Genomic DNA, 19,207 nt, shown 5'->3' with positions numbered 1-19,207 from the left:
TTACGTGGAACCACTTGACAAAACATTTTTAATTAAATCCAACAAGATCTTTTTTTGAGTGCAGGAAAAGGGTTGATGCAGATGAAGCAACATGTGAAGTTGCTGTTGTTAATACAGTATTTTTAACAGAGTAAACAGAATTATTTATTTATTCATTCATTCATTCTCATTCAGGTAGATACCTCTGTAGCCACAGACAAGAGGAGGTTCTATCCTCAAGATATTCAGATTCTCAAAACTACTTGTCCAACCTCCACATCACCTAGTCACTTGTGCACTTGTGCATCATAAAAACAATTTCTCATTAATGAACAGCAAATGCTTTGAACAATTGTCTGCTGTTTTTTTCACCATCCATTGTCCACCTCATCCATCTTGTTAGTCAAATTACATTATACAGGTCTCTGTTGAATAACAACTAGGCTTTAGTAGTTCATTGCTTCAGTCATTACCTTGAACAACTCGCCATATGTAATCTGTCGAGAATATCATTTTATTTCTATTGTACTTTAGTTTTTTGGAAAGAACTGCAGTGAGACAGGCTGGTCTTTATGTATGACAATGAATGACAGGGCCTAAAACCAACTGCAGTCCAAACAGTAGGCCTACTGTAAAGGTTTAAAATAAATATGTAGGCCTATCTGAGTCTCCCACATACAGCGTGTAACTTTTAACTGATGAAACTGATATGTGCCAAATAGCTGCAGCCTTGTGCATTTTTATAAGAAAATGCTTACAGATTTATAGTGTTAGGTCACTGTCAACAAATGCTAAGCATTTTGACTATGTTATTCATAAGAGTCACACAGAAACATATCATTCTGATGGCACTGATATGTTGATTGACATTGTTTTCGGACATGTTGAGTGACTTATGTGCTTTTTGCACTGTGTGGTCCAGTTTGCACAAATTACTTTGAGATATGCACTTAATGCTTTGTATGTGTGATAGGTAGGAACTATGAATAGCCATAATTAAAAACCCTCCAGCTATTTTTCGTTATAGAATTTTTGGACCCCCCTCGGAGACCCAGAAAAGAAATGGCTGAAAATTACTGTAATTGCAATGGCTACACTGATACACTGATAAAGATTTCCATATAGCATGGGTTCCCTAGTTTCACCGACCAAAAGATGAAGATGAAGCATTGAAATTAAGAAGGTGTAGGCCTACTGGGGGGTTACCAGAACCACTGTAAGCTGAATTTTTATCTCTAAATTTTGGTCATTTTTATGAGGCATTATCTCACATGCGCAGTGGCTTTGGTGGATGCTTTTACTGTTGCTGGAGAGAGGAACATCTACTAATTAAAAAACAATCGTTGTCTAATTGGGCCACACATAACACAAGCTGTGACAGGGGGGTCTTTATGGGGATTTGGGGGGTTTTGAACTATAATAAACCAGGTTATGACGTCTCACTACAGGGTACTATAGTACACACTCTTAATTTCAATGCGTCATCTTCAACTTTTGGTCTGTAAAACTAGGGAACCCAGGCTCTATGGAAATATAAAAGTCATATCTTTATCAGAATTATCAGGGTAGCCATTGCAATTTCAGTCATTTTCAGCCATAAATTGCCTGATTTTCGAGGGTCTTCAAGGGGGGGCCCAGAGCTAACAAAAAAATAGCTGGAGGGTTTTAATTATAGGCCTATGGCTTATTTCTATCTAGCCTATTTAGTCTATTACACATAGCCTAAGTAGCCTATAGCCGATTTGGCCGACCCCCATCTTCCGACCTCTGTCTGGTTTTCTCATGACTCTTAAAACCTTTGTTTACAATAAAAAGCACTGCTGTTTTCCTTATGTAGGCCTAGTTTACAACGCAGTGCAATGCAGTTTCATGTCCAAAATAGCCTACTATTTCAACGGTGAAGTGCAGTACATCGACTAGGCTGGACTTTATTTGTCCCTCAACGCTCACCATATGGGAGGGGATGTTGCCGAGGTGACGCAGAGACGCGGATTAAGCTTGCCTTGTAGCTAACGCTAACATTACATTCGCTAATCCAAAAACCATCTAGTTGAGGATTCTGTTGGAAGGATTGGGAATAGATTTGACTGACCAGTACCCTAGAACTAACTAAACAAATATTCTGACCGAGTGATTATGGCGTCTGTCTTAGATGTGCTATGGGAAGACCGAGATGTTAGATTCGACATCACTGCTCAGTGAGTTCTTGATTCTAGCTGTCATCCAAGATAGTCGCGTTAACCAAACTATGCTAAATCAACGTTAGCTGCTACCATAAAACACCAGCACATTATTTTGAAGGAGGAATGCGATAGAAAGCATTAGATGTTCTAACACTTGTTAGGTAAATGCAGCTAAGTGGCAATAACTGACTGATTCTGAAATATTTTACAGACAAATGAAAACGAGACCCGGAGAAGTTCTTATTGACTGCTTGGATTCTATTGAGGACACGAAGGGAAACAATGGTGACAGAGGTACCGTTAAATACAGATACAGTTCACAATACGTGCAATCTGGTGTTAGTTTACGTGCCAACAGGTAACTTCGTTAACTTCCCACTCATTCACTTACAGTTTAGCTAAAGTGATGCCATTTTGCTGCTTTTTGCAGCTGATTGTCTATTAGACCAGTAAACAATGTCGATTCACCCAGCATAACGTTACACCTGTTTCTGAATGGGTTAGTTGCACATTAGTAACCTGCATTTTCAACGAACTATTAAGAGTGAACGTGCCTTTGTGAACATGAACATGCTTCTGTGTGTTCTAGAGTCTAGAACTAGACCCGGGGTTCTCAAACATTTGTGGGCCAGGGACCCTTCATGAAGTGGAAAATTCTCCAAGGACCCCTCATAATCGTAACACATAAAACTTAAGTTAAACATGTAGCCTTTTTTATTGTTAGATGCTTATGTTTTAAAAACATAGAGTGCTAATACCAAAGTCAAAGTCAAAGTCAGCTTTATTGTCAATTTCTTCACATGTTCCAGACATACAAAGAGATCGAAATTACGTTTCTCACTATCCCACGGTGAAGACAAGACATATTTTTCCAATTTAAGTCCACAGACAAACATAACATTCAAGTAAACAAAAAAGTAAGTAAATAAGTAAATAAGAGGGCACATATAATAATGAAAAAATAAGAGCAGCAAAATTTGGTTGAAATTGTGCATAGACAGTCAATAAAATACTAGTGCAAAGTCAGGCCAATAAAAGGCTTGGGTAGTTCTGTTTGACCTAAGTAATAAAGAAAGTGGCATAGTGGTGCAAGTTATGTAAGAGCAGCAGAAGTGTTGTGTTTTCAGGACAACAACACCAAGTTGTAAAGTGTACAAGTGTGCAAGTGGAGTAGTGCAGGCGGCCATTGTGGGTCCAATGTCCAGGATGTTATGTAGCTGAGGGTGGAGGGGGGAGAGGAGGGAGAGAGTTCAGCATCCTTACAGCTTGGTGTATGAAGCTGTTGGTGAGTCTGGTAGTGCGGGAGCGCAGGCTTCTGTACCTCTTCCCAGAGGGCAGTAGATCAAACAGATTGTGAGCGGGGTGACTTGCATCACTCACAATTTTGGTCGCCTTGCGGGTGAGGTGGGTGGTGTAAATGTCCTTCAGGGAGGGGAGTGAAGCACCAATGATCCTTCCAGCTGTGTTCACTATGCGCTGCAGGGCTTTCCTGTTGTATTCAGTGCAGCTTCCGCCCCACACAGCGATACAGCTGGAGAGGATGCTCTCAATGGTGCCTCGGTAGAATGTGGTCATGATGGCTGGTGGAGCACTTGCTCGCCTGAGTTTCCGCAGGAAGTACAGGCGGCGCTGAGCTCTCTTCGCCAGTGATGCAGTGTTGGTGGTCCAGGAGAGGTCTTCACTGATGTGCACCCCCAGGAATTTGGTGCTGCTCGCTCTCTCCACCACAGCACCGTCGATGGTCAGTGGCAGGTGTTGGGTGTGACCTCTCCGGAAGTCAACAACAATCTCTTTGGTCTTGCTGACGTTCAGCAGGAGGTTGTTGTCCCTGCACCACGTGGTCAGATGGTCGACCTCCAACCTGTATTGAGTCTCGTCGCCCTTGGTGATGAGATCCACCAGAGTTGTGTCGTCAGCAAATTTCACTATGTGATTGTTGCTGTAGGTTGCAGTGCAGTCATGCGTCAGCAGGGTGAAGAGCAGCGGACTGAGCACGCAGCCTTGGGGGGCCCCTGTGCTCAGTGTGATGCTGCTTGAGGTATTGTTGCCAACACGTACTACTTGGGGCCTCTGACAGAGGAAGTCCAGTAGCCAGTTGCAGAGGTAGGTACTGAGTCCCAGTTTGTCAAGTTTGCAGATGAGTTGTTGTGGTATTATGGTGTTGAATGCAGAACTGAAGTCTATAAACAGCAATCTCACATATGAGTCTCTTTTTTCCAGGTGGGTGAGGGCTGGGTGGAGGGCAGAGCAGATTGCATCCTCTGTAGACCGCTTGGCTCGGTATGCAAACTGGAAGGGGTCCAGGGTGGGGGGGAGAATGGCTTTGATATGTGACATGACAAGCCGCTCAAAGCACTTCATGATGATGGGTGTCAGTGCCACAGGGCGGTAGTCATTGAAGCAGGATGGAGCAGTTTTCTTCGGCACAGGTATGATGGTGGCAGCTTTGAAACATGATGGGACGATGGCTTGCTTCAGGGAAGTGTTAAAGATGTCTGTGAAGACATCCTTAAGCTCCCCTGCGCAGTCCTTCAGCGCACGACCTGGGATGTTGTCTGGACCTGTTGCCTTACGGGTGTTGATAGCAGCAAGTGTCCTCTTCACGCTGTCGGCAGAGAGGCACAGGGGCTGCTCATATAGAGGGGGATGGGTCTTCTGTGGGCAGGTGCTGTTTTGTGCTTCAAAGCGAGCAAAGAAGCGGTTCAGGTTGTTGAGCAGAGGGATGTTGCTCTCACAGCTCTGTGGCGCGGGCTTGTAGTCCGTGAGGGCCTGAATGCCCTGCCATAGGCTTTGTGCGTTCCTGCTGTCTTTGAAGTGGGTGGTTATCTTGTGAGTGTATTCCTTTTTTGCTTCCTTGATGCCACGGGACAGGTTGGCTCTCGCTGTTTTCATGCCAGCTTAATCCCCAGCTCTGTAGGCTTTGTCTCCCTGTCAGCCATGGCTTCCAGTTAGCCCGAGTGATGATGTCTTTTGTGTGGGTCACATCATCGATGCACTTGGTGATGTAAGAGGTTACAGTGTCTGTATACTCCTCTATGTCTGTCCGGTTGTTGTAAGTGGCTGCCTGCTTAAACATTTCCCAGTCTGTTGTGTCAAAGCAGTCTTGAAGAGCATCGGAGGCTCCCTCAGGCCACACTTTTACCTGCTTACGAACCGGTTTGTTCGCTTTTACCCTTTGTCTGTATGCGGGCATTAGCATAACAGTGATATGGTCTGAAAGTCCAATGTGGGGGAGGGGGGTGGCTTTGTATGCTCCTTTGTGTGTAGTGTAGACCAGGTCCAGGATGTTATCTCCTCTTGTTGGAAAATCAACATGCTGGTGTAGCTTTGGAAGTACAGTTTTGAGATCAGCATGGTTAAAATCTCCAGTGACCACAATAGTCATGTTAGCAAACTTTGACAGTATGTAGGATTTTTTAAAGGATTGTTGTTTCTTTGTCAAATGTAGGACTATTGTGTCACATAGTGTTTGCTTCACATAACTTTCATTTTGTTGGCGGTTAATTAATAGTAAAGTGTTTTGACGTATTATGTAACGTATCAGCAGATCAATTTGGCAAATACTGATACTGTAGCATTTTTCGCCATTTAAGACAATTTCATATTTTGTAGCAAACTTTGTCAGGGACCCCTTGACAATGTGCTGCGGACCCCTGGGGGTCCCCGGACCCCACTTTGAGAACCAATGGTCTAGACAACAGCACCATATTGATACTTGCATTACACTGTACTGGTGCTTGTGGGGTGGCACTGGCAGGCTAACTATATCATTACAATATTAACTTCGCAGGGAGACTTTTGGTGACTAACCTAAGAATCATCTGGCATTCACTTGCTCTACCAAGAGTCAACCTTTGTAAGTAGCTACAATATACCAAAGCTCGACTGGCATTCAACAGAACATTCTTCAATTTCTTTGATGTAGTATACAGTTGTACTGACCAAGAGTTACCCGTCTCGATGCTATCCTCTATTCCACAGCTGTGGGATACAACACTATCATCAACATCACAACTAGAACAGCCAATTCAGTATGTCAAATTATCATTATGTAATTTTTGTCAGATTTTATTTCTTAGTTTAGTTTGGTGTTCTCTCTAACTTTCTCTTTCTTTCTCTCTCTCTCTCTCTTTCTCTCATACCAACCACACACACACACACACACACACTGCTGTGTATACACACAGAAACTAAGAGGACAAACAGAAGCTCTGTACATACTAACCAAGTCCAACAACACCAGGTTCGAGTTCATTTTCACCAATGTGGTACCAGGCAGCCCAAGACTGTTCACATCTGTCATCGCTGTACACAGGTAAGTTCCTTATCGTGTCATTGGTAGCTTTTCACTTCTTTTGTGACAATGTTTCTTATAAAAAAACTCCACAAGGCCCAGAAACATACAAACAGAATAAACAGACAAAAATGTATTGTCCACATTTAAGTATGAGTATTTCTAAATTGTCAGAAATTACAATATAATTCACCATCTCAATTTCAGTTAGGTTGTAATTGATGAAATTGATTGGTTCTATTTTTTTTAGTATTGGCCACTGTAAGAAGTGTAAGAAGTGCCTTCATTTAACTACTGTTAACTATAACAAAGTGGTTGTTAGTAAAGGTTCCTCTGATGACTAATGTAATTGTCTATTTTCCTGCAGGGCCTATGAAACCTCTAAAATGTACCGGGACCTGAAGCTCAGGGGAGCTCTGATTCAGAATAAACAGTTGCGACTGCTTCCACGAGAGCAAGTTTACGACAAGATCAACGGAGTATGGAATTTATCCAGTGACCAGGTATGGGGCCTGGGCTTCCCGTGTAGATGTCGTATTTGTACATCTGATTTGATGACTGATTTTAAAAAAGTTTATCCAAAAATGACTTTAAAAGTGAATCTCACCATTCTGGCGAGAGGTGATTGCCTTAAATGTCAGTCAAAGGTTGTGCTTTGGTTTACTGGAGTAGTGTTGGGCTCAGTTGGCTCCAAGCTACATTGTTGGTCTCACATTTACAGAGCTGGGACTGGATAAACACCTTGACCTTTTTGACTGGCTCTGATTAACCTTTTTTTTTTTTAAAGACCTTGTCCTTAATCCCTCAAAGTGGTTCAGTAATGGTTGGTCTTGCAATTGTTTAGTCTGGGACAGGAAACAATATGACACAGTATTTCACCTTTAATTTCTTTTAATCATAAGAATGAAACATTCAGATTCAGCACCAGAATTTGTAAGCAGACTGGCTTATGGTGTGTTTCAGGGCAACCTGGGGACCTTCTTCATTACCAATGTCCGGATTGTGTGGCACGCCAACATGAACGAGAGCTTCAACGTCAGCATTCCCTATCTACAGATAGTATGTATGCCAAACAACTCTGCTTCATCAGGAGAATGTTAGCGGCATTCAAGTGCCTTTCACGTACAAGCCAAAAGAAGCCTTTGATCAGAAAAATATGTGAAATTAGCATATCCTCAAATAATTTTGTAAATGTGCCTTCTTTCAGCATTTTATCTTATGTTTATGTTTTTTATGTATGCGCTGCAGCAGTGTAGAGAGAGAGAGACAGACAGACAGAGAAAGAGAGAGACAGACAGAAAGAGAGAAAGAGAGAGACAGACAGATAGACACAAAGAGAGAGAGAGGGGAACACAATTTGATTGTTGTGGATATACTGAATGTGTGCATTTTGCCGTTTGTCTTTGTGTGAAGCGCTCCATCAGAATAAGAGACTCCAAGTTTGGCTTGGCCTTGGTGATCGAGAGCTCGCAGCAGGTACGGCCACTCTACACTTCACCAGGACCCCCCCCATCACTGACAACACACACAGACACACACACGCAGTCACTGACAACATACAAGTCACTGACATCTGACAACACACTGCTCAGACACAATCCCACAATCCAAGTCACTGACAACACATGATGGTCATTAAAGGCTTGCCATGCTGTGTTCTGGATAACATTACACCCGTGCAGCATATTGGTCAATGTCCTGTTGATTATATATTTTTGTGTTTATTTCAATCTTTACAGACAGGAGGGTATGTTCTCGGCTTTAAGATCGACCCAATGGACAAACTGCAGGACGCGGTGAAAGAGATCAACTCGCTGCACAAGGTCTATTCTGCCAACCCCATCTTTGGAGTGGACTACGAGATGGAGGAGAAGGTAAGTGTGATGTGTGATTCAACACTGAGAGGCGTGCTTTTGTTTATTTTGTACACGGGTACACGTTGTCAAGTCAAGTCAAGTCAAGTCAAGTCAAGTCAAGTCAAGTCAAGTCAAGTCAAGTCAAGTTTATATAGCACATTTCATACACAGAGGTCATTCAATGTGCTTTACATAAACAAAACCAAACAATAATAACAAATAAAAGCATAGAAGGGCAATATAGTCAAAGAATAGTTAAAAGGTAAAGATCATAATAAAAAGAAAAACATAAAACACAAGGTAAAATCATTTAAAAATAAAGACAAAGGCAAAAGTAGTAAAAAAATGTAATAAAAGACAAAGTAGAATAACTATGAAGGCAGATTCAGAATTTGTAACTCGGCACAGTTAGCAGAAAGCATCTGAGAACAGTTTGGTCTTAAGTCTAGATTTAAAACTGGCTACAGTTGGGGCCTTTTTAATGTCATCCGAAAGTTGGTTCCACAGCTGAGCCGCATAGCAGCTAAAAACTGCTTCACCATGTTTAGTTCTAACTGTAGGTTTTACTAGCAGGTTTTTCACCTGGGACCTGAGAGGACGAGAAGGTGTGTACTGCTGAAGCATGTCTGACAAGTATTTAGGTCCTGCTCCATTTACTGATTTATAAACAAGCAATAGTGCTTTAAAGTCAATTCTGTGACTTACTGGAAGCCAGTGCAAGGACTTAAGAATTGGAGTAATGTGGTCAGTTCTTTTAGTTTTTGTTAGAGTCCTAGCTGCTGCATTTTGTATCACCTGAAGCTGTTTAATAGTCTTTTTAGGAAGGCCTGTGAACAGTCCATTACAGTAATCAACCCTGCTGGAGATAAATGCATGAATGAGTTTTTCTAAGTCATGTTTTGACATCAGCCCTCTGAGTTTGGCAATATTTTTGAGGTGGTAAAAAGCTGATTTAGTTATCGCTTTCATGTGGCTGTTGAAATTTAGATCACTGTCAATTAATACACCAAGATTTTTAACAGTATCCTTTGCCTTCAACCCTTTTGTGTCAAGGAGAGTGGCAACCCTAAGTCTTTCCTCATTTTTACCAAATATAATTACTTCAGTTTTTTCTTTGTTCAGCTGAAGAACATTTTGAGACATCCAGGTGTTGATTTGTTCTATACACTGACACATAGATTCAAGAGGACCATAGTCGTTTGGTGATAGAGCTAAGTAAATTTGTGTGTCATCTGCATAGCTATGATATGAAATCAAATTATTTTGAATGATTTGTCCAAGTGGGAGCATATAGAGGTTGAATAATAGTGGCCCCAAGATCGACCCCTGGGGAACACCACAGGTCAAGGACGTTGGTGTTGAGGTACAGTTTCCGATGGCAACAAAGAAACTCCTTTCTTGTAGATAGGATTTTAGCCAGCTGATAACTATGCCTGTAAATCCAACCCAGTGTTCTAGTCTGTGTAGTAAAATATTGTGATCAACAGTGTCAAATGCTGCACTAAAGTCCAGTAGCACTAGGACTGATGTTTTACCTGAATCTGTGTTGAGGCGTATGTCATTGGAAACTTTAATGAGAGCTGTTTCAGTGCTGTGATTTGCCCGAAAACCAGACTGAAAGTAATCAAAATACCCATTTGATGTTAGGAAGGTGGTTAATTGATTAAAGACTACTTTTTCAATAATTTTGCCAATAAAAGGTAGATTGGATATGGGCCTGTAATTGTTTAGCATGGAGGCATCCAGGTTATTCTTCTTGAGAAGTGGCTTTACAACAGCTGTTTTCAGTGACTTAGGAAAAGTGCCAGACAGCAGTGATACATTTACAATTTGAAGGACATCCGCCGCTATGAGGTGAAAAACAGTTTTGAAGAAATTGGTAGGCAGAGTGTCTAAGACACATGTGGAAGAGCTGAGATTCTGTACCGTTTTTTCAAGTGTTTCGTAGTCTATCAAGCTGAACTCTGACATCAAGTTTAGTTTCCCTCTGTTTGTTGCTGGAAGTTCAGGTTGTTGAATTTGTAATTGAGCAGATATGTTGAGTCTGATTTGGTCAATTTTACCTTTAAAAAAAGATGAAAACTCATTGCATTTATTAGTTGAGAGAAGTTCAGGCGCTAATTGTGAGGGGGGATTTGTTAACTTATCAACAGTTGAAAATAGAATACGAGTGTTATTTGAACTTCTATTGATAATGTTAGAAAAGAAAGACTGTCTTGCTTTGCATATTTCAGAGTTATATGTGCGGAGCATCTCTTTAAGGATTTCATAGTGGATCTGAAGTTTGTATTTACGCCATTTTCTTTCAGTCTTCCTACACTCTCTTTTTAGAAGTTTAACTGCTGGATTTTGCCTCCATGGTGCTTTCTGTTTGTCCTTAACTTTCTTGAATTGTAATGGAGCAATGTCATCCATAATGTTTGCCATTTTTGCATTAAAGTGATCAAATAAGTCTTCAGAGTCTGACAGTTGACTTGACTTTAGTGAAAGTGCTTGCTCAAAGAGAGCACTTGTCTGATCATTTATGATTCTCCTTTTTACCATCATAGCTGTGTTTTGAGTGTGTGGGGACATAGACACATCAAAGAACACGCAGAAATGATCAGATAAGGCCAGGTCTTTAACAGCTGTAGAGACACCGAGACCCTTTGTGATAACAAGGTTGAGGGTATGGCCGAGAGAGTGTGTTGGCCCCTGTACATGCTGTGTTAGGGAGAAAGTATCGATTAGTGCAATGAATTCCTTGGCATAATTGTTTTCAGGATTATCCACATGCAAGTTTAGATCCCCTGATATAATAAGACAGTCAAACTCTATGCAAACAACTGATAGCAGTTCACCTAGCTCTTCAAGGAAAAACTTTAGCTGAATGTTTTGGAGGCCTGTAAATTGTCAGTAATAAAATCTGAGGAGAAGACTTAATGCATGCACACAGATATTCAAATGAAGTAAAGTCACCGAATGACGACTGATTGCACTGAAAAGACGTCTTGAAAATTGTGGCTATCCCCCCACCTCTTTTATTTGCTCTGGTAGCACTCAAGAAACTGAAGTTTGGGGGAGCTGATTCGATGAGAGTAGCAGCACAGTTTGCTTGATCTAACCATGTCTCAGTTAAAAGTAAAAAATCAAGGTTGTGTGTGCAAATTAGATCATAAATTAAGAATGATTTGTTTGAAAGAGATCTGATATTTAGGAGTGCTAGTTTTGCTGTAAGTGTTGGGGAAATATGATCCATGGGGGAAATCTGAGGTTGATGTGGTACGGGTAGGAGATTGGACTGGTTTACCCTATAAGCTCGATGCATTTGTGTTCTATTTCTTGTCAATACAGGAATAGAGAATGTCATGGGCTTACTGGGTCCCGGCATGTTCTCAAAACTACTGTCAGTACCATTTATATTGCAGGGACCCTGAGAATATCATGCAATACAGTCATCATATAATTGTCCCCTGCTGCTGCCATCTGTATTTTCTACTGCACATTCCATGCTATATGCCGGCTGAGAAAATGAACTAAGAGGTTGCTGCTGCTTAAGAGATCCTTCTAAACGGGGAGGAGGAGGGCGAGGGGGTGGAGGTGCCCTTCGCTTCTTTGGTGCTAATGATCTTGGGCTAGTAAAACTCTGCATGGCTACTGGTAGCAGTCTCTCCATTCTTGCAGGGAACATCATGTGCTTGGGTGGGGATGGGGATGGGTATTCAGGGGATCCTGTGGAGTTTGAGTGGGTGGTGGGATGACTGGGTGGGGATGGTGATGGGAGATTAGGGGGGTTTGTGTGGCCTGGGGAGTTTGATTGGGTGGGGACGTGATTGGGTGTGCGTGGTGATGGGAAATCAAGGAGGTTGGGGTTGAAAATTGATCCAGAGTCTCCATCTGGCTGCTGAGGTTCTGGGAAGTTTGTTGCAGATGCTCCGCTTTCAGCATGTATTCCAGTAGTGTATTCCATGTTGTTTTGTCTTTGTGGTGACAAGGAGACGACGGAGGTGGGGAGGGGTATTGGTACTGGTGTTACAACATGACCCTTCCTTTCTGATATCCTCTCAGCAGCTTTGATGGGTGCTATCTCCTCATGCTCATCACATCCATTTGTTTGCTGAGATTCCAGGGAGTTTGACGCCAGTGATTGACTTTGAGTCATTTTAGCAGCACCCATCTTATCTTGTCCAGTGGACATGGCTTGGCATTGTTGAGCTGGTTGTTTATGTTTCTCCAAGGTCTGCATTTCAGTGGAGGCTAGCGGGTGGTTATCAGAGGGCCCCACAGCAGGGGAGGTTGGGCATATCTCTGTTTCAGCCTGTGCAGAGTGTTTTGGTTTAGCTGAGTTGTTGAGGTCATCTGCTTGTTCCGTCTGTATGGCCACTGAGCACTTATCAGAGGCTCGGCTCAAGGTTGGCAGAAAAAATGTTGGGTGCAGGAGAGAGAGGTGATAGTATTCGGTTAAGATCTTGGCCCCAGTCCAACTCAGCTCTGTGCTATTTGGTCTGAAGTATTCCCTGCGATTCCAAAAAGTTAAAATTGTCAATAAAATTCATCCCAACTGAAAAGCATGTTTTTGCAAGCCAGGTGTTTAAACTGAATAGTCTGGAAAATACAAAGCTTCCCTCTGCTGGGAGTGGGCCACTGATGAAAATTTGTATTCCAAGCTCATGTAGGGCCGAGAAAAGTTCCTTGAAATCTTCTTTGACATACAGCTGTTCTCTGTAGATGTCATTTGCTCCAACATGCACAATGATGCGCTTGATAGTTGCATATTTTGACACCAGTTCTGCAAGCTTGTTTTTTGTGTCAGACACTGAAGCATTTGGGAAACAACATACAATCATCCTTTCCCCATTTATATGTCTCACAGCAGAGTCGCCTAGAACGAGGGTTGTGGGATGAATAGGTGTCGAGTGCTGGTTCTTGTCTGTGCCCATCTTTCTATTGTTGTGGTTTGATCGCTGCCTGCTTTGGGTCTGTTCCCTGGGAAATTCCTCTCTCACGTCCCGGAGGCATTCAAATCTGTTCCATAGTGTTAGGGGCTGTGGGCTTCCCTTAGGACCACAAGCCCTGTAGTAGTTTGCTGATCTGTCTGTATTTCTGATACGAGGCCTGAAGTTAACATCTGAATTTACTGGTGTTGAGGTAATTACTGTTCTTGTATTACGTTTTTTGTTTTTTGGTCTGGCACCTTGCCTGTGCCAAGGCTCTGTACTCACATTTCCCTTTGTGAGGTCGATGCATTCATCTGCTCTATTAGCAGTGATATTAGACTGCTGGGTTACATTCTCTGCATTTCCAGTAGTTGCTGTACTCACTTCATGAGATGCCTCTCGTAGTTCATCTGTCGTTGATGGAAGTGCATGCATCTTTGATTCCAAAGTAGAAATCCTCTGTTCTAGCTCAGTACATTTTCGGCATGATCTCCTGGGTCTCTGGCCGGAGGAGCGCATTTTGTTTTAATCCAACTTCAAGGTGAATTGCCGTTCAGTTTTTGCTCGTTGACTTGGCTGGCTCATTTAAAGTAAAAAACTAACCACTAAAGTTTCAGATTTAAATGTACTGGTTTCACTGTATTTGCTAAACTAGCTTGTAAATGAAATAAAAGAATGAAAAAGAGTGGATAGGTGAAGCAGGAGCAGTGTGAAATGCGTCCTACTCGCTTGAGTAGGAGAGAGAGACTCCATCATTTCACAACATATAGGGTTTCACGAAAGTCTATCAGACTGTCCTGCAAGTGACGATAAATGTGATGTTGCTGCATGATACAACAAAGTTAAATAGGGTAACATCAGGTGTTCCGAATATGCAGTGACAATGATACTATTCTCCCTACTATGACTCAGTCTGCCATCAAAATGAGCTTGAAGTTGTTATTTTAAAGGAAAATTCTGCAGTGTTTCTTTGATAATAAGACATATTTTCAGGAAATTCATAACTTGTGGTTTTTGGTGTTTTATCTCTTGGACTAATTTTGGTGCGTCACTCGTGTCCACTGACATTGATCTAATAATTACTTATCTCAACACGGCAGCCGGGGGTTTTTAGTGTTTTGAAACTAAAGCTGATAAAAAATCATATTAGTTGGAAATAAATCATCAAGCTGCATCTAGTTGCAGTCCGCACACGCACACTAGATGGTACACTAGATGGTTCTCAACCCACGCACACTAGGTGGTAATCTACAGAAGAGGTTTGCAACCTTTTCGGGGCTGAGTTCAAACCGAAACGCCAAGGCACACCGACTTACAGTTACTGACTATGATTGTAGCAAAGGGAGAGCGCAGTGACCCAACCCGGCCTTGAACCTGCAGCTTGACCACAACGCCAAAGAGCCGGGCTCGTTGGTATGGCAGTCACCGCACTCCGTCACACTGCCCTCCCCTTTGGAAGGGATGCCCATTCCCCATCCTGCCTATCTTTGGGGTCCCTCATATGGTTCACATACTGGGCACGCCTCCGATGGCCTCATGGCAAGCCGTCCCACTTCTGATACTTCTGACCCCACCAGGCCTCAAACTGGGTCTCCGGCGTCTCAAACCTGCAGCTTGACCGCAATGGCAGCCCAGCTCGCATGCACAACCGTAGTGACAGCACTCCGTCACACTGATGAATTTCACAAACATTGTTATAGTCTTATTACAGCCTTGTTCATGCTTATATTGCCCATTCTTTTCCCAAACATATGAGTATTGATGAGCAAGGCTTGTTGACATTCACAGTCTGGAAAAGGTGATTTTATTCTGTTGCTCAACAAGGGAAAAGGGCCTGCCAACGTTGTGTCCTTACTCCTCGGATTGGTTGCTAAACGTGAATTTTTTTTTTTTTTTTGTTTGTTCCCTAAGCATGCAGGTGAAAAAGTCGCTAAATCTAGCAATTGCAACACATGTCAACAACCACAAGCAGCACACTATCGTGTCAGGCTTGCCTAGAAAGGACGGGTTTCTCAAACTCCCTTCATTGGGTTCCTCAAAATTCCACGGGACACTTTGCTTTGCCTTACGGCACTCCAGGAAAACCTCAGAAAACCAGATGAGAACCCCTGATGTCCAGTGCATGCAAGAACCACTTTTGCACATGAGTGCACCCTAGTGGTCAACTGAAAGGAGTTTACATATGACATAACATACAGGACATAACTTCAGCACGATGTGATACTATAAAGTAAAAATACTATACAGTGTTTCTTTAATAATAACACTTATTTTCAGGAAATTCATAACTTGTGGTCTCTGGTGTTTTATCTCAGATTCATTTTTGTGCATCACTTGAGCCCACTGACATTAATCAAATAATAGGCTACGTGCACTCTGTACACTCATTTGTTTACGGTGGAGCCATGTGTGTTTGAACCTGCCGCTTGTAATTAGTGTCTACACATACCCGGTTGGGTGTTGCATTAGGGCATGTTACGATAAAGAAAGATTTTATGCGTGTTATAATTGTTATTATTGGGCAAACAAGATATTCAGTGTCGGAGTGAAGAGGTAAGGAGCAGAATATAACAGCAGATGCCGTTACAACACAGCTAACGCACCACCGGAAATAAATAAGTGTACAGGAAGAGCCGTTCTTGCAAGTAGTCTATTACTTATCAACACTGCAGATGGGGGGGTTTGAGTGTTATCAACACTGCAGATGGGTTTTGAGTGTTATCAACACTGCAGATGGGGGGTTTGAGTGTTATCAACACTGCAGATGGGGTTTGAGTGTTTTGAGACCAGCGCTGATAAAATCACATTAGTTGGAAAAAAATTGCCATGCTGCATCAAGTTGCAGTCCACATACACATACATCAGCCTTTCTCAAACGTCTTTGACCTGAGGCCCTCATGTCAGACTCAATGGGGTGTCAAGGCCCTCATGTCCTCACCCGCACGCTCCCCCCACACCCCTGGCCCAGTCTAAGGATAGGCCCAGAGATCTACAGTATGTGGATATACAGGATGCATATATTATCATCATTGTTGTTGAGCTATTGTTGTTGCTGTACACACGTATGCATGTGAAATTAGCACATGTGCACATTGTGCCGCGAATTATCAGACGATGACATAATATGGCAACGGACATAATTTTACTCTGCGGACCAACAGGCTCCTCACGGACCGGCCCATAGTTTGAGAAACACTGCACCAGATGGTAATCTACAGTACTTACCAGAAAGACTTTTGCACATTTGTGTACCCTGGTGGTCAAGTCTCACACTGGTTACCTATAAGGAATTTACATAACATGACACAACACAACACAACATGACACAACATGACATACATATACACAACATAACAGACGCAACATAACATAACACAACATGACACAACATCACATACATAACTGACACAACAGACATAACAGACACAATTGACATACACAACTGACACAACGTGACATACATAACTGACACAACATGACATACAGCACAACAGACACAACATGACACACATAACAGACACAACATGACACACATAACAGACACAACATGACACACATAACAGACACAACATAACATACAGACACAGCACAACATACACAACTGACACAACAAACATACATAACAAACACTACATAACAGACACAATATAACATACAAAACATGACATACATCACATAACATTAGCTAGTTAGTTAGTTGGGAATGGTTAATGAGGGATTTGAGGTTGTGTTAATGTGTCGTGTAGGCTAACAGTATGAACTGTTGTTGTTGTTGTTGTTGTTGTTGTGTTTAAGCCTCAGCCACTGGAGGAGCTGACCGTGGACCAGCCTCCTGATGATGTGGAGATCGAACCAGATGAGCAGACAGATGCTTTCACTGTAAGCATATCTCTCTTTCTCCCACATACACACACTCTTTATCTTGGACACACTCTCTCTCTATCTCTCTCTCACTCACTCACACACACACACACACACACACACACACACACACTCACTCACTCTCTCTTTCTCTCTATCTCTCTCGTTTTCCATGTTCTCAAAATAGAAGGGTGCCATAGCCAAGTATCACAATGTCCCACAAACACAAACTGATGTTGCTTAGTTTCAAACACATCATTTGCCAAATGGCTTTAGGTTAGTGTAGGAGTCCGGTGTCACTAAACCATGTAGCCCCTTGAGACCTGACCTGCAATCGTAGACCTGTCAAAGATGCTCTCTTTGTGTGTGTTTCTAACGCTCTCCCACCCTTGCTATCTCTTCAGGCATACTTTGCTGATGGAAATAAGGTGAGACACTCATTTAAACTGTGTACTCTACATTTACATACAGACACACAGGTGATTTGTTGAAATTCAAGTTAAGCTTTTAAAATTGTTGTTGAACAATTACTGACCATCACATTAACCAAACCCAACTTTAATACTAACCTTAACCAAACCCAACTTTAATACTAACCTTAACCATAAATTGTTGTGACAGTTTTCAACCGATGGTTTGTGATGTACAGATCTGAGCATCTGTACATAGTCTATAAGAGACCATCCAAGTGTGACCCAGAGAACACCTGTTAAATATAAAATAGCCATACAAGTTCATACATGCGAGTGTTTGTGTGTCTGTGTGTGTCGTGTGTGTCTGTGTGTGTGTGTGTGTTTGTGTGTCTGTCTGTATGAGCCTTTGTGACTTCCTCCTACTCTTGTTGTTCTGCAGCAACAGGACCGGGAGCCGGTGTTCTCTGAGGAGCTGGGTCTGGCCATAGAGAAGCTGAAGGACGGCTTCACCCTACAGGGGCTCTGGGAGGTCATGGGCTGAGTCCGGCTCAGGTCCGGCTGTGACTAGCGACGCCGATCTGGTGTGGATCCCTGCCAGACTCGGCCGCCTGCTTATCTGGGGTCTAGTGCTCGGGGTCACGGCTGTCTGCACAGTGGTCTAATGTAATGGGATGCTATGGTAGTTACTCGCTTACCACAGTTAAGTCTGTGTTGGTAATTGAATGTTCATTAAAATATTTAATTATGTCTGTCAGTGCACAGATCGGTGATTATGTAAACTATAAAGAGTTATTATGAATGTCAGGGGCATTTGCTGATGAAGTGTTGTTGTGTGAGAGGTTATTTATTTATACTTCAGGTCACAACATGTGTTATTTTTACATGTAACTGTATATTGTACTTTGTATAGATTTCTACAGGAAAAGGCTTTGTTATTTTGCTACTGACAGTACATTAAAGTCTGTAAAGGATTAAACCCTCTTGTTCTGTGCCTGTGTTAATCCTGTTGATATGTTGATTTAGTGTAAATGCTCTCGAACAGTAGTGGAGTTCTCGAAGGTGGGGGGTCATCGGAGTCATCTGCTTGCTTTAGGCTGCCGCAATGCTTTGCTAACAATAATCCCGGAGCTATTTACAAACGTGTGTGCAGAGCCAGAGTGCTTCACCAAAAGCTAGAGTGGACGGACAAACGTCACCTGTCGGGCTGGCAGCTGCTCACTGACCCATGCTTTGGAAGGTCACACTCTGGGAAAATCATACTCATGGTTAAATACAAACTAATTACAGTGTGAGGTGTCAAGGGGGACAGAAGCACAGGGTGATTTATCAATGATGAATCATCATCTGGGGTGACGATGCCAGCCATCCTTGTGCTTTAGTCACTGCATTAAGAAACCAATGACATCTTGAACCCTCAAGCCTCACCTGCTCCATCATATAGGAGCATCATATATTCACTACTCCTCAAAAACACATACATCCTCTCATTCTGTAAATGACCCTCAGGCAGACAGACTCAGCCTCTGTGCTATGCCGATGCCCCAACGCTACACTCACTTTTGCTCCTTGTTACCCCGCAGCTTCTGGTATCACCTACTACTGCTGCTCATGGAGTGATGTAAAGGGCAGTTAGAGCAAACGTGTTCTCTCCTGGGGAATGCACCCCGTCATAAATACACACTCACTCACACACACACTCACAAAG

The 19,207-nt window shown here is 42.5% G+C and overlaps 1 protein-coding gene across 1 annotated transcript; it reads left to right on the top strand.

The window, feature by feature from the left end:
• The first annotated feature begins 1,941 nt into the window (after positions 1–1,941).
• bbs5 (Bardet-Biedl syndrome 5) lies at positions 1,942–18,478 on the top strand. Its single transcript, XM_042077453.1, has 12 exons — positions 1,942–2,177; positions 2,374–2,456; positions 5,953–6,018; positions 6,144–6,193; positions 6,350–6,477; positions 6,824–6,959; positions 7,420–7,515; positions 7,870–7,932; positions 8,196–8,330; positions 17,024–17,107; positions 17,494–17,517; positions 17,942–18,478. Exons 1-12 carry the CDS (start codon positions 2,116–2,118, stop codon positions 18,041–18,043), a joined length of 1,029 nt encoding a protein of 342 aa, XP_041933387.1. The 5' UTR covers positions 1,942–2,115; the 3' UTR covers positions 18,044–18,478.
• Positions 18,479–19,207: the final 729 nt, after the last annotated feature.

Source organism: Alosa sapidissima, chromosome 2 (assembly GCF_018492685.1).
Source record: "Alosa sapidissima isolate fAloSap1 chromosome 2, fAloSap1.pri, whole genome shotgun sequence".
NCBI lineage: Eukaryota > Metazoa > Chordata > Actinopteri > Clupeiformes > Clupeidae > Alosa > Alosa sapidissima.
Note: the sequence above shows the minus strand (reverse complement) of the source record. Positions and strands in the feature narration are given on the sequence as shown.